General features: G+C 46.3%; 1 protein-coding gene across 1 annotated transcript in view; it reads right to left on the reverse strand.

The window, feature by feature from the left end:
- The window catches only part of BRSK1 (BR serine/threonine kinase 1), a 50143-nt gene extending 38761 nt beyond the window's left edge, over positions 1 to 11382 (reverse strand). Inside the window, 1 exon segment of the mRNA XM_030197849.1 lies at positions 11274 to 11382. Coding sequence (XP_030053709.1) covers positions 11274 to 11382 — 109 coding nt within the window.
- Between the last annotated feature and the right edge of the window lie 4379 nt (positions 11383 to 15761).

Below are 15761 nucleotides of genomic sequence, written 5' to 3' on the forward strand. Positions count from 1 at the left end.
GTCTTGCACTGGGGGGCCCCAGCATAAGTGCTTTCATTTAAAAATTCTGTGGCAGCCGCCTGACATCTCTCTGCCCGTTCAAAATTTGTCCGCATAACAAAAGGAAGGGTTAGGTACATTCCAGGGATGGGGTCAAAAGATACCCACAGAGCAATATTATTCAGCCTCCATCTGGAAACTGACAGAAATAGTAGTCCTAACTTTAAACAGATAAGTAATCTCTAAAGGCCTGTATATTTCTTTATTTGTGACATTTATATCCCACATTATCCCAAACAAGTTTGAGTTCAGTGTGGCTTACAATAAACAGTATAGGATACATAACAAAGAATAATGCACAAGAAAGTAATTTGTTGTAAGAATCCAATTTTACAATACAATATCATAAACATACTGGGATAGCTATGGATGTTTAACATTTAGAAAATCTATTATGAATGAGAAATTGTACATGAAGCAAAGAGAAAGTAAATAAAGTAATAACCAATTCAGGTAATAATTAATTGTTTGATATATGGTTGTTCTTTATGAGGGTTTGTTTGAATAGGAACGATTTGAGGATTTTGCGGAATCTAGCAATTCTTGTATATTTCTTATTTTGGGTGGTAAGGAGTTCCACCATTTGGTTCCCAGGTAAGTGAAGGCTGCAGAATGGACAGTTCTGTAGATCACTTTTTTTGAAATATATGTGTTAGGGTTGCCAACTGTATCCAGATTCACCTGATGGGGTTGATCCGATCCTGGGTTTACCCCATTGCATGCAGGGACTCGTAGTTCTGATTTCATAATTGCGTTCCTTCGGAAAAGCAAGACCAAGTCCTTGCAAGCACTAGAGTAAACCCAGGGCTAGATCAATCAGAGATGCTAAGTTCAGGCTGGAGTTTTTGGGCCAGTCCTGGTTTTAAACTTCCATTCCAAAGCACTGTGGGATTTGTAGTGCCTGATCCTGCCCATTTAAATCAGTGAGATCTCAGCTCTCAACAGGAGAAAGGAGGTGTGTGACACCAGATGTGAGCCCCCAGCAGAGGCCGGGATGGTAGAGGGGACAGAGAATGGTGAAAGTGACCCTAACCCTTCCTACAATAATCCCCTTTCTCTCTCACACACAAAGTCCTTGCACTGATATAATGCGGGTTATGGAATCCTCTCTGCTCATGGTATGGATCTACAGAAGGCCAAAGAGGGATCAGTACGTGCCCCCTACCCCCCATTACAGTGCATCAAACTCCCTGAAAGAGATTTCAGTGTCCCGTCACATCTAAGCAGGAAAAGGAGGCCATGAGCCACATCTGCAGCTACAGGTTGAAACTTCTGCATTTCCAACATGGAGAGAGTGATCTGTTGCATATGGACCAGTGCATATGACTGCGAGCTGAGCAATATCCATTGCTCCCTATAGACTAACACTGCAACCCTTCCGAAATTTAGAGCCAGGTTAGTGAAGGCAGAAGAGTCTGGGTGTTTGATCGGGGGACAATACATTTTTAAGATATGTCAGTGAAAGGAGGAAGTGCAAAAGTGGATACATCTGAGGGTATTGAAGGAATTTAGGGACATTCAAGCGGCTCCGCTGGCTGACCTTTTCAATGCTTTGGAGTCAGGAGTGGTCCCGGAGGACTGGAGAAGAGCAGATGCGGTCCCTGTCCATAAAAGTGGAAGTAAAGAAGAGATTGGGAACTACAGGCTGGTAAGTCTGACTTCTGTGGTGTCAATTAATAGAAACGCTTTAAAAACAGAGAATAGTAAAGTTTTTGGAATCCAATGGTTTCACTAGAGGCAGGTCTTGTCAGACAAATCTGATTGATTTCTTTTATTTATTTATTTGTAGCATTTGTATCCCACATTTTCCCACCAATTTGCAGGCTCAATATGGCTTACATTTGCCGTAATGGCGGTTGCCATTTCCGGGTAGTAGCATTACAAACGGTACTGCACCTTAATGCATACATACATTGAGATGCATACATACATGGTAACATACATGGAACATAACATAAATGGAACAGATTATGGTATACAGTGGTGGAAATAAGTATTTGATCCCTTGCTGATTTTGTAAGTTTGCCCACTGACAAAGACATGAGCAGCCCATAATTGAAGGGTAGGTTATTGGTAACAGTGAGAGATAGCACATCACAAATTAAATCCGGAAAATCACATTGTGGAAAGTATATGAATTTATTTGCATTCTGCAGAGGGAAATAAGTATTTGATCCCCCACCAACCAGTAAGAGATCTGGCCCCTACAGACCAGGTAGATGCTCCAAATCAACTCGTTACCTGCATGACAGACAGCTGTCGGCAATGGTCACCTGTATGAAAGACACCTGTCCACAGACTCAGTGAATCAGTCAGACTCTAACCTCTACAAAATGGCCAAGAGCAAGGAGCTGTCTAAGGATGTCAGGGACAAGATCATACACCTGCACAAGGCTGGAATGGGCTACAAAACCATCAGTAAGATGCTGGGCGAGAAGGAGACAACTGTTGGTGCCATAGTAAGAAAATGGAAGAAGTACAAAATGACTGTCAATCGACAAAGATCTGGGGCTCCACGCAAAATCTCACCTCGTGGGGTATCCTTGATCATGAGGAAGGTTAGAAATCAGCCTACAACTACAAGGGGGGAACTTGTCAATGATCTCAAGGCAGCTGGGACCACTGTCACCACGAAAACCATTGGTAACACATTACGACATAACGGATTGCAATCCTGCAGTGCCCGCAAGGTCCCCCTGCTCCGGAAGGCACATGTGACGGCCCGTCTGAAGTTTGCCAGTGAACACCTGGATGATGCCGAGAGTGATTGGGAGAAGGTGCTGTGGTCAGATGAGACAAAAATTGAGCTCTTTGGCATGAACTCAACTCGCCGTGTTTGGAGGAAGAGAAATGCTGCCTATGACCCAAAGAACACCGTCCCCACTGTCAAGCATGGAGGTGGAAATGTTATGTTTTGGGGGTGTTTCTCTGCTAAGGGCACAGGACTACTTCACCGCATCAATGGGAGAATGGATGGGGCCATGTACCGTACAATTCTGAGTGACAACCTCCTTCCCTCCGCCAGGGCCTTAAAAATGGGTCGTGGCTGGGTCTTCCAGCACGACAATGACCCAAAACATACAGCCAAGGCAACAAAGGAGTGGCTCAGGAAGAAGCACATTAGGGTCATGGAGTGGCCTAGCCAGTCACCAGACCTTAATCCCATAAAAAACTTATGGAGGGAGCTGAAGCTGCGAGTTGCCAAGCGACAGCCCAGAACTCTTAATGATTTAGAGATGATCTGCAAAGAGGAGTGGACCAAAATTCCTCCTGACATGTGTGCAAACCTCATCATCAACTACAGAAGACGTCTGACCGCTGTGCTTGCCAACAAGGGTTTTGCCACCAAGTATTAGGTCTTGTTTGCCAGAGGGATTAAATACTTATTTCCCTCTGCAGAATGCAAATAAATTCATATACTTTCCACAATGTGATTTTCCGGATTTAATTTGTGATGTGCTATCTCTCACTGTTACCAATAACCTACCCTTCAATTATGGGCTGCTCATGTCTTTGTCAGTGGGCAAACTTACAAAATCAGCAAGGGATCAAATACTTATTTCCACCACTGTATATATAAACCATGTGCATACATACATGGTAAAGAATAATACTTTATGGTATTGAATGAAGGTTCCTGAGTAATAAATAGGATTATAACATACATTAGGTCATCGACTATAGAGAGACCCTATTTGACATAAGGTTTAAGGAGGTAGTGCTTGATCATTAATAGCAAGGACTGAGTGACCAGAGAATTTGATCGAGGGAAAGCGTTAGATGTGGTGTATTTAGATTTTAGCAAAGCCTTTGACACAGTTCCACATAGACGACTTATAAATAAACTGAGTGCCCTCCGTATGAGCTTTAAAGTGACTGACTGGATTAGGAACTGGTTAAGTGGAAGGTGACAGAGGGTTGTGGTAAAGAGAGCTCATTCTGAGGAAAAGGATGTTACCAGTGGTATGACGCAAGGTTTGGTTATTGGGCCAGTTCTTTTTAACAGTTTTGTAAGTGATATTACTGAAGGGCAGTCATAAGTACATAAGTGTTGCCATACTGGGACAGACCAAAGGTCCACCAAGCCCAGCATCCTGTTTCCAACAGTGGCCAATCCAGGTCACAAATACCTGGCAATATCCCAAAAAAGTACAAAACATTTTAGGCTGTATAGAGAGAGGTGTGACCAGCAGAAGAAAGGAGGAGTTGATGCCCCTGTATAAGTCGTTGGTGAGGCCCCACCTGGATTATTGTGTTCAGTTTTGGAGGCCGTATCTTGTTAAGGATGTAAAAAGAATTGAAGCGGTGTAAAGAAAAGCTACGAAAATGGTATGAGATTTGCGTTACAAGACGTATGAGGAGGGACTTGCTGACCTGAACATGTATACCCTGGAGGAAAGGAGAAACAGGGGTGACATGATACAGACGTTCAAATATTTGAAAGGTATTAATCCGCAAACAAACCTTTTCCGTAAATGGGAAGGCGATAGAACGAGAGGACATGAAATGAGATTGAAGGGGGACAGACTCAAGAAAAACGTCAGGAAGTATTTTTTCATGGAGAGAGTGGTGGATACTTGGAATGCCCTCTCGCGGGAGGTGGTGGAGATGAAAAAGGTAACGGAATTCAAAAATGCGTGGGATAAACATAAAGGAATCCTGTTCAGAAGGAATGGATCCTCAGAAGCTTAGCCGAGATTGGGTTACAGAGCCGGTGGTGGGAGGTGGGGCTGGTGGTTGGGAGGCGGGGCTAGTGCTGGGCAGACTTCTACAGTCTGTGCCCTGAAAATGGCAGATACAAATCAAGGTCAGGTATACACAAAAAGTAGCACATATGAGTTATCTTGTTGGGCAGACTGGATGGCCGCTAGACCGTGCAGGTCTTTCTCTGCCGTCGTCTACTATGTTACTATGAGGGGCATAATCGAACGGTGCCGGCCATCTATATGGGCGGCCATCTATATGGCCAGTGCTGCAAACGGCGGTCCCGAACCGTATTATCGAAAAAGATGGCCGGCCATCTTTCATTTCGATAATACGGTTGGGGCCGGCCAAATGTCAGAGATGGCCAGGTTTGAGATGGCCGGCATCGGTTTTCGCCAATAATGGAAACCGATGCCAGCCATCTCAAACCCAGCCAAATCCAAGGCTTATGGTCGTGGGAGGAGCCAGCATTTGTAGTGCACTGGTCCCCCTCACATGCTAGGACACCAACCGGGCACCCTAGGTGGCACTGCAGTGGACTTCAAAAATTGCTCCCAGGTGCATACCTCCCTTACCTTGTGTGCTGAGCCCCCCAAATCCCCCCCAAAACCCACTACCCACAACTGTACAACACTACCATAGCCCTAAGGGGTGAAGGGGGGCACCTACATGTGGGTACAGTGGGTTTGGGGGGGGGGGGTTGGAGGGCTCACATTTACCACCACAAGTGTAACAGGTAGGGGGGATGGGCCTGGGTTCACCTGCCTGAAGTCCACTGCACCCACTAAAAACTGCTCCAGGGACCTGCATACTGCTGTCATGGAGCTGGGTATGACATTTGAGGCTGGCATAGAGGCTGGCAAAAGAATGATTTTTAATTTTTTTGGGGGGGTGGGAGGGGGTTGGTGACCACTGGGGGAGTAAGGGGAGGTCATCCCTGATTCCCTCCGGTGGTCATCTGCTCAGTTGGGGCACTTTTTTGAGGCTTGGTCCTAAAAATAAATGTCCCAAGTGAAGCTGGCGAAGTGCTCATCAGAGCCGGCCTTCTTTTTTCCATTATTGGCCGAAGCCGGCCATCTCGTAACCACGCCCCCGTCCCGCCTTCCATACCCCTTGAAGTTTGGCTGGCCCTGCGACGGAAAGCAGTTGAAGCCGGTGAAAATCGGCTTTCGATTTATACCGATTTCGCCAGCCATCTCCCGACTTGTGTTGCTCTTCTCCTGCCTCCAAATTCAAAAGGACTTCTTGTGCATTTCGAATTCCTCTCTCCTCCTCTCTTGCTCCTCCCCTTCTTTCCTGCCCCCTCCCCTTGCTACCCCTTGTTTCCCTCCCACTACTACCTGTGCTCTCTAGCTGGCCCTCCCTGTACCCTCCCCCACCCTTCTGTTTTCGCTGGCCTTCAGCTCGGTTGTGGGCAGCCCCCCTTAAACGGGTGTGCCTGGTTCTCAACTCGGGCATTCGGCACACACTCAGACGTATCAACTCAAGCTGCTGTGTACCCATTGCCTCAACTCGGGCATTCGGCACACACTCAGACCTATCAACTCAAGCTGCTGTGTACCCATTGCTGGCTGTGTGTAAACATTGTAGTCTAACACCACAGGCCACGGCAACGACACCTCATTTGCCGTGGTCCCCCACCCCTCCTGGCTGCGGCCATGCCCTAACGCTATGGCTTGCATCTATTCGCAAGTCATGCGGGATCATATGGCTTTTAATGTACACATGAATGCCATATGTATGCCATATGTTTGCATTGCTTTGCTAATATTGAGATGTGCAGCTATGCTGCTTATGTTTGATTTCCCTATGCAGCTAGGCTGTTTTACTTTACCTGTACGGTATACTTTATGCTTTGCATTGTGTTCGCTAGTATTGAGATGCGCAGCTAGGCTGCTTATGATACAGCTAGGCTGCTTTACTTTTTTACTGCCTACTCCTTGATACACTATCCTCACTTGGCTTTCAGGGTTCTGTTCTTTCCTGATTTTCTTCTTATCTCTCCCAGCGTACCTTTAGTGTATAATCTAGTGGATCCTCCTCTACTTCTATCCCACTGTCAGTTGGTGTACCTCAGGGATCTGTCCTGGGACCTCTTCTTTTCTCCATCTACACTTCTTCCCTTGGTACTCTGATCTTATCCCATGGTTTTCAGTATCATCTTTACGCTGATGACTCCCAGATCTACCTCTTCACACCAGAAATCTAGCCGAAATCCAGGCCAAAGTATCAGCCTGCTTGTCTGACATTGCCGCCTGGATGTCTCAGCGCCATCTGAAACTAAACATGACCAAGACTGAGCTTCTTATCTTTCCCCCTAAACCAACCTCTCCTCCTCCTCCATTCTCTATTTCTGTGGATAACACTCTCATCCTTCCTGTCTCATCAGCTCGTAACCTTGGGGTCATCTTCGACTCCTCCCTCTCCTTCTCTGCACATATTCAACAGACTGCTAAAACCTGTTGTTTCTTTCTCTATAATATCACCAAAATTCGCCCTTTCCTTTCTGAGCACACTACCAGAACCCTCATCCACACTCTTTTCACCTCTCACTTAGACTATTGCAACTTGTTTCTCACAGGTCTCCCACTTAGCCATCTCTCTCCTTTTCAATCTGTTCAAAATTCTGCTGCACGACTAGTATTCCGCCAGTGTCGTTATGCTCATATTAGCCCTCTCCCTCAAGTCACTTCACTGGCTTCCTATCCATTTCCACATACAGTTCAAACTCCTCTTATTGACCTATAAGTGCATTCACTCTGCAGCTCCTCAGTACCTCTCCGCTCTCATCTCTCCCTACATTCCTCCCCAGGAACTCCGTTCACTGGGTAAATCTCTCTTATCTGCACCCTTCTCCTCCACTGCTAACTCCAGACTCCGTTCCTTTTATCTTGCTGCAACTTATGCCTGGAATAGACTTCCGGAGCCGGTACGTCAAGCTCCATCTCTGGCCGTCTTCAAATCTAAGCTAAAAGTCCACCTGTTTGATGCTGCTTTTAACTCCTAACCCTTGTTCACTTATTCAGAACCCTTATTTTATCATCCTCACTTTAATATTCCCTTATCTCTTGTTTGTCCTGTTTGTCTGTCCTAATTAGATTGTAAGCTCTGTCGAGCAGGGACTGTCTCTTCATGTTCAATTGTACAGTGCTGCGTACGTCTAGTAGTGCTATAGAAATGATAAGTAGTAGTAGTAATGTTGGAAGATCGCCGGCCTTCTTGTTCGAAAATAAGCTGGTATGTTACTATGTTACTGATTATCCCAGAAATAGTGGATTTTCCCCAAGTCCACTTAATAATGGTCTATGGACTTTTCCTTTAGGAAGCCGTTCAAACCTTTTTTAAACTCCGCTAAGCTAACCGCCTTTACCACAGTCTCTGGGAACGAATTCCAGAGTTTAATTACACGTTGATTGAAGAAACATTTTCTCTGATTCGTTTTAAATTGTAGCTTCATTACATGCCCCCTAGTCCTAGTATTTTTGGAAAGCGTAAACAGACACTTCACATCTACCCGTTCAACTCCACTCATTATTTTATAGACTTCTATCATATCTTCTCTCAGCCGCCTTTTCTCCAAGTTGAAGAGACCTAGTCACTTTAGCCTTTCCTCACAGGGAAGTCGTCCCATCCCCTTTATCATTTTCATTGCCCTTCTCTGTACCTTTTCTAATTCCACTAGAATTTACGGATGACACCAAAATCTGCAATAGGGTAGACACCCTTGGTAGTGTGGATAACACGAGGAAGGATTTAGCAAAGCTAGAGGAATGGACTGAAATTTGGCAGCTTAGATTTAATATTAAAAAATGCAGGGTCGTGGATTTGAAATGTGAAAACCCGAGGGAATGGTACAGTTTAGGGGGTGAAGAACTTTTGTGCATGAAAGAGGAGCAGGACTTGGGTGTGATCGTATGTGATGATCTTAAGATGGCCAAACAGGTAGAAAAGGCGACGGCGAAAGCTAGAAGGATGCTTGGGTGCATAGGGAGAGGAATGTCCAGCAGGAAAAAGGAGGTGATGCTGCCCCTGTATTAGACTCTGGTGAGACCTCATTTACAATATTGTGTACAATTCTGGAGACTGAACCTTCAAAAAGATATAAGCAGGATGGAGTCGGTCCAGAAGGCAGCTACTAAAATGGTCAGTGGTCTTCGCCATAAAACGTCTGGGGATAGACTTAATAATCTCAGTATGTATACTTTGGAAGAAAGGCAGGAGAGGGGAGATACGATAGAGGCGTTTAAATACTTATGCGGCATAAATGCACAGGAGTCGAGTCTCTTTCAACTGAAAGGAAGGTCTGGAAAGAGAGGGCATAGGATGAAGGTGATAAGTAACCTGAGGAAATACTTCTTCAAGGAAAGGGTGGTGGAAGTGGTGGAGACGAAAACAGTATCTGAACTGAAGAGTGCTTGGGACAAGTACATAGGATCTCTAAATGAGTGATAGGGATAGTAGACGGCATGGATGAGCATATGGTCTTTATCTGCCTTCATTTTTCTCTATTTCTATGTTTCTATTTCCAGTCAGCTTTCTGCCCTGTTCTCTACTTCTGGGCTGCTGGCCCTCGCCATTCGCATATTCTCTGATCCTGGAGATAACAGCTGTATACTACATTATCATGGCCTCATCCACAGTCAATTCCACATGTAAACAAAACAGCCATGATGCTGGCAAGTCCAGCCCTCCTAAAATAGTGCCAATTTAATCCCGTAACAGCACAAAACCCCATGGGCATTCCAGTGCTTCCATCAGCAGAGCTGGAAGAAGTGACCAATGGCCTCCTGGCCTAGGGTGATGAACAGGACAGGAACTACATTTCCCAGCATGCCCACTGACAGTTGTTCAGCATTACGTGACGAGGAGGGCAAGCTGTATAATTATCCAGCAGCAAGTGCACACAGCATGCAAACTTCTGCAATCAGGAAGCAGGAGAAAAGTGATTCCCATCATCACCACAGCAGCAAGAAGTTCTCTCTCACTGATACACTATTCCCAGTATCAGATCCCAAAGCAGTGTGTCTGCATCAGGGCTGCCAAGTGGGGGGGGGGGGGGGGGGGGATGAGGGCCTGGCGCTGACCATAGAAACCTAGATGTGCCCTCCGCGGTCCGATATCACTATCATCCTTCCCTCCTCACCTTGAGCAGTCCTCCATCATTTCTGCGGGCTGTCAGCAGCGTCAATAAGGAGAGCAGGCTGCCAATCGCTGACCCTGGAAGCATTTCCTCTGCTGTGTTCCGCCTCCTCTGACACAACTTCCTGTGTCTGTGTAGGTGAGACATAGCGCAGAGGAAATGCTTCCAGGGCCAGCCAGAGACAGCTTGATCTCCTTATTGACTCTGACGGCAGCCTGCAAAAAGACCACTGAAGGGGAGGAGGAAAGGACGACAGCCATACTGGACCGCGGGGGTGGAGGGGGGAAGAAGGGTAAAAGATGCCAGCCCATGTGCAGGCAGGGAGATGCCAGTGAGCAAGAACGGCGGAGAGGGTCAGAGATGGCAGACCATGGGGGCGGGGGCAAGGCCCTTAAGATTGTTTCCCCCAGATCCATCTTTGTCTCTCTGTGGTCCTGGTCTGCACACCTCAGAGGCCGGAAGCTTCTCTCTCACAGACACACCGTTCCCAGTATCAGATCCCAGTGCAGTGTGTCTGCACACCTCAGAGACAGGGAATTTCTCTCTCACAAAGTCTGCCCAATTTTGAGCCTCCATCTCTCTGTATACCAGGCCACCTGCCAGATCAATTGCTCTCCTCTCTCCATGCTCAGAAAATAACCCCCCCCCCCCTCGACTTCTGCCCCTCTCTCTGTCAAGCCCATTTGGATTATTAATATTTCAAAGTGATGGGATTCCCCTGACCTGATTCTCTCAAACCACGTCAGGCCATACCTCCTCTCTGCAGAGAATGCCTCCCCCCGCCAAAAAAAAAAACATCTTTCATTTCTCCCTTCGCCTCTAGCATTAGCAGCAACAGTAAATGAGACTCAGCAAACCCTATTTCCCTGAGTTGATCTAATTGTCACGTATCAAATATCCATTTGCAGGGCCAAAATCTGAGCAGCGTCGCCATCTCTTCCCAGGAATCTCTTCCTCATTTCTGGCATGGAACGGGGTTGAGAGGGGGGGTTAGTTATTTCTGGCTGGGGAAGGGGGAAGACAGTCAAGGGCAGCGAGAGATTAGCAGCTGGTACCAGGGATGTGTGCTCAAGCTAGCGTCTGCAGAGTGAGAACCGGATCATGGATGAATGATTAGGAAATACCTGGCAGGGGGATCTGCAGCCTGCAGACAGATGAGCTAGAGAAATCCTGGGAATACACTGCAGGAGAGATACAGAGGTGCTGCTTTCTCTTGCCTTGATGTACAAAGCTGTCCCACAGTCCCCAAGGGTATCATGCATCATTACCATTCCCAAATCAGCCCCCCCCACCTCCACGCACATCCCCATACCTACTGACACCTGCTTCGTCTCCCGCCTCTCCCTCCCCCACAAAACCCAGCAATAGTACAGAGAGGAAGAAGGCCCACCTGTCTGTCCCTTGCCCAGTGTCTTCTCCAGCCGGTATGGTCCCACATACTGCGCGTGCTGGGTTTGCTGGTAAGGATGCACGCCTCCTGTCTCCTTACCCCCAGACATACTGTCCCGGCTTTGTCACTCCTCCAGCGGGGCCCGGCCTTCCCCTCCCAGGGCTAGAACAATGGGGGGGGGGGGGAATAAAAAAAAGGAGACACAGATGCCGGATTTGTCTCTTCCTAGCCCTCCCTCCGCCTCCTCCTTTTCTACGGTCCTTTCCCTCGATTTAAATGCTTGATCTCTTTTTTCGCCCTGGATGGGGGGCACAAGGGGGGAGGGTAGGAAGTGGATTGCTGCTTGTCCTCTTTGCTGATGCATCCAAGTGGGAGGGGAAAGAGAGGGGGGGGGGGAACCAATGCTAGGGTCCTGGTACTAGCATCATCCGAGCTGTGTGGTCCTCCACTGGATGCTGCTTTCTCAGTGATGCTGAGGCTGCAGCTCCCTCCTCCCTCCCTCCCTCTGCTCCCTCCTCCCTTTCTCCTTCTCTCCTTTCTCCTCTATGTTCTCTCTCTCTCTCTCCTCTGGCTCTTTCTTTCTTTTCTTTCATCAGCATCCGGGGACTGGCTGACAGCTAAAATTGGTTTAACCCTTTCACTGCTGCTGCTCCTCCCATCCCCCCCTTTTCTATTTCCCAGCTTGGGTCTTCTGCAGCCTGTCCTGGGGAATGAGAAGGGAACAGCAGATTAGGGAGGGAGGGGCATAGAGGGAACCTATCATATTCACTTCTGGCTCTAAGTCATTCACAACCTGACAACCTGCAAAGAGCTGAGAGAGAGTGATTTCACTGCCAGGACTTGTGCAAGGACGGAGACAGAGGGAAGGAGTGCGACATAACAGAAGAGAAAGAAAGAGTCCCAGGGATGAGATAGAAGAGAAACAGGCAGTGTTTGGACCAGCAAGAGAAGAGGACATGCAATCTTTTTTCAAGACTGAATGTTCAGATGTTCTCTCAAACCCGACCCAGTGATTTCATCATCCAATAACGTATATGCAAGCTCCAGGATGGAGGAGTCCTGTGCAATACCGCCCACCAGAGCATATTCAGAAGGAAGGAGTCCCTAAGGCCAAAAGACCTTCAGAAGAAAGGAGCACCTGTGAAACCATGTCTACCTATTTAAGGAAGTATTCCCATTATAGATCTCCTGACCGCGATATCATGTCATATCATATAACATATATATATATATATAAAACATAACATAGTAGGTGACTGCAGAAAAAGACCTATACGGTCCATCCAGTCTGCCCAACAAGATAAACTCATATGCGCTACTTTATATGTATACCTGGCCTTGATTTATATCTACCATTTTCAGGGCACATATCCACAGATCACCTTCAGTAGTATACAACCCAGCAGTCCTAGCACATCAATGAGGGAGCCAGAATGTATGCCATAGGAAGGGGATCTTCAGTATACTGCCAGACAGCAATACCACATCCACCACAGAAGAAGCATCTTTGGAGCATCCACTGGAGACCAGAATATCTTCAGAAGGAAGGCGTCCCATAGTATATCAACCAATAGTGACATAATATCCACTGGAGACTAAAGTGTCTTCAGAAGGTAGTAGTCCCATAGAATATCACCTAGATGTCATAACATCTTCAGAAAGAAGAAGTCCCACAGTATGTCACCCAATAGTGACACCACACCCACTGGAGACCAGAGAAGCAGATGCACAGTATATCACCCAATCAAGACACCACATCTACAGGAGGCCAGAGTCTCTTCAAAAGGAAGGCATCCCACAGTATATCTCCCCAATCATAATACCCCCATCTAATGGAAGCCAGAAGCTATTTCCCAATCATGATACCACATCCACTAGAGGCCAGAATGTTTTCAGAAGAAAGCAGTCTCATAAATATCACCCAATCATGATACCGCATCTACTGGAGGCCAGAGTCGCTATAAAAGGAAGACATTCCACAGTATATCTCCCAATGATGATACCACATCTACTGGAGGCCAGAGTCTCTTCAGAAGGAAGACATCCCACAGTATATCTCCCAATCACAATACCACATCCACTAGAGGCCAGATTGTATTCAGAAGGAAGCAGTTCCATGAATATCACCCAATCACGATACCACATCTACTGGAGGCCAGAGTGTCTTCAGAAGGAAGCAGACCCACAGTATATCACTCAATAACGATAGCACATCCATTGGATGTCAGAACATCTTCAGAAGGAAGGAGTCCCAAAGTATATTACCCAATAGTGATACCACGTCTACTGGAAGTCAGCATATCTTCAGAAGGAAGAAGTTCCTCAGTATATCACAAAACAGTGAAAGCACATCAGCTGGAGGCTAGAACATCTTCAGAAGGAAGGAGTCCCTCACAATATCACCCAATCGTGACACACATCCACTGGAAGCAAGCCAAACCACCACATGGGTGGAGGTACACAAATTCCTACGAAAAGTAGAATCTGAGGAAAGGGGGAGTAGGCGGAGTAGGCTCTTGAACAACACCAGTAGGCGACGTAGATAGGAACAATCTCTTTATTTAAATATACACTCGACTCAACACAGCCTTGTTTCGGCGCTACAGACGCCTTCTTCAGGAGTCTTGTGATATATAAATATACGAATATTAAGCTCAAAGAGAATGAAAGCAAGGCTTCTGCTACAATTGTAATCCACTGCCGATGCAGGAAAAAAGCTCAGTTGAATACGCTGAGCTTTTTTCCTGCATCGGCAGTGGATTACAATTGTAGCAGAAGCCTTGCTTTCATTCTCTTTGAGCTTAATATTCGTATATTTATATATCACAAGACTCCTGAAGAAGGCGTCTGTAGCGCCGAAACACGGCTGTGTTGAGTCGAGTGTATATTTAAATAAAGAGATTGTTCCTATCTACGTCGCCTACTGGTGTTGTTCAAGAGCCTACTCCTCCTACTCCCCCTTTCCTCACACATCCACTGGAAGTCAGAGTGTCTTTAAAAGGAAGCAGACCCACTGAATATCACCCAATAATAATACCACATCTACTGGACATCAGAACATCTTCAGAAGCAAAGAGTCTCAAAGTATATCACCCAATAGTGGTACCATATTCAATGGAGGCCAGAAAAAGAGTAGCACGGTATACCACCAGACAGTGAAACTGTGTCCACTAAAAGTGACTTCAGAAGGAAGGAGACCCATGGTAGAGCATCTTCCATTGACAACACATCTATCAGAGGCCATAGTGACTTTATAACAGCGGTATGACATCCAGTGATGACCAGCAAACCTTCATAAGGAAAGAGTCCCACAGTATGCCATCTGATAGTGAAACCACATCCGCTAATCAAAGAGAAGCTTCAGAAAGGAGTCCTACAGAAAACCACCAGTGAGATCACCTCCAGCGAACGCCAACATACCTTTGAAATCCTACTATATATCCACCCAAGCCATGGAGAAGGAAATCCCATGCTATTGCTCCGGACAGTAATGCCATGTACACTGGATCAGGAGATTCTTTGGCAGGATAGAGACCCATAGAATACCTGCCAGTATTGATACACATCCACCAGAAACTGGAGAACTTTCAGAAGGATAGAGTCCGACACTATACCATCTAATAATGATATACTTTTGGGGTGCTTCCTTTTAAAGACACTCTGACCTCCAGTGGATGTGCTGTCACCATTTGACAATATAGTGTGGGATGCCTTCCTACTGAACTCTTTGATAAGGAAGGAATTCCTGTTGTATAGCACATGACAGAAGCTACCACATTCACCAGAGGTAAGAGAGACAAGAGTCTCCCAGTTTACCTGACAGCAATTCCACAAGACTAGAGGACAGAATACTTTCAGAAGTGCAACACCCTCCACACTAACAGTGATACCATGTGAGAAGGAGACCTACAGTACAACACCCTCCAAATTAACAGTGATACCATGGCTAATAGAGACTTCTAGAATGGCATCAAATTCTACTCTGTAGCACATGTGTTTTGCAACCATGTGAACAGCCTTATATCAAATGGGGCCTAGAACAATCAGAGGAAAACTCCAGCAACATGCAGAAAGCACAGGGGCCTGAAAATACCAGAGGAGAGTCCAGGAAAATTCCAAAGGAGACTCCAGTAGGATGGGGGAATGAAAATCAGAAGACTCTAGCAAATTTTGAGCTGTGATAGAAAATATTGTCCAGCTTCTTAGACAATCTCTGGAAGACAAGAGTGTTTGGGGGCTTTAAATGCACAAATAACTACAAACACTGCAGCAAGGACTGTCTCACATTTATATCACATGAGATTAGTTTTTAAGAGCATCCAAATCAGAGCCCTACCATCTGCTTTTGGTCTCAAAGGTATTTTGCTAACGTTTGGATTCTTTTGACAGAATATTTAAAGAGCTGAGGGACAATGAAACGACACAATGATAAATGGTGACTGTGAGCAGTACTGAGTTGCCCCAGGCATGCATGGCTCTGGGGTAGGA

The sequence above is a fragment of the Microcaecilia unicolor genome, chromosome 3 (genome assembly GCF_901765095.1).
Source record: "Microcaecilia unicolor chromosome 3, aMicUni1.1, whole genome shotgun sequence".
NCBI lineage: Eukaryota > Metazoa > Chordata > Amphibia > Gymnophiona > Siphonopidae > Microcaecilia > Microcaecilia unicolor.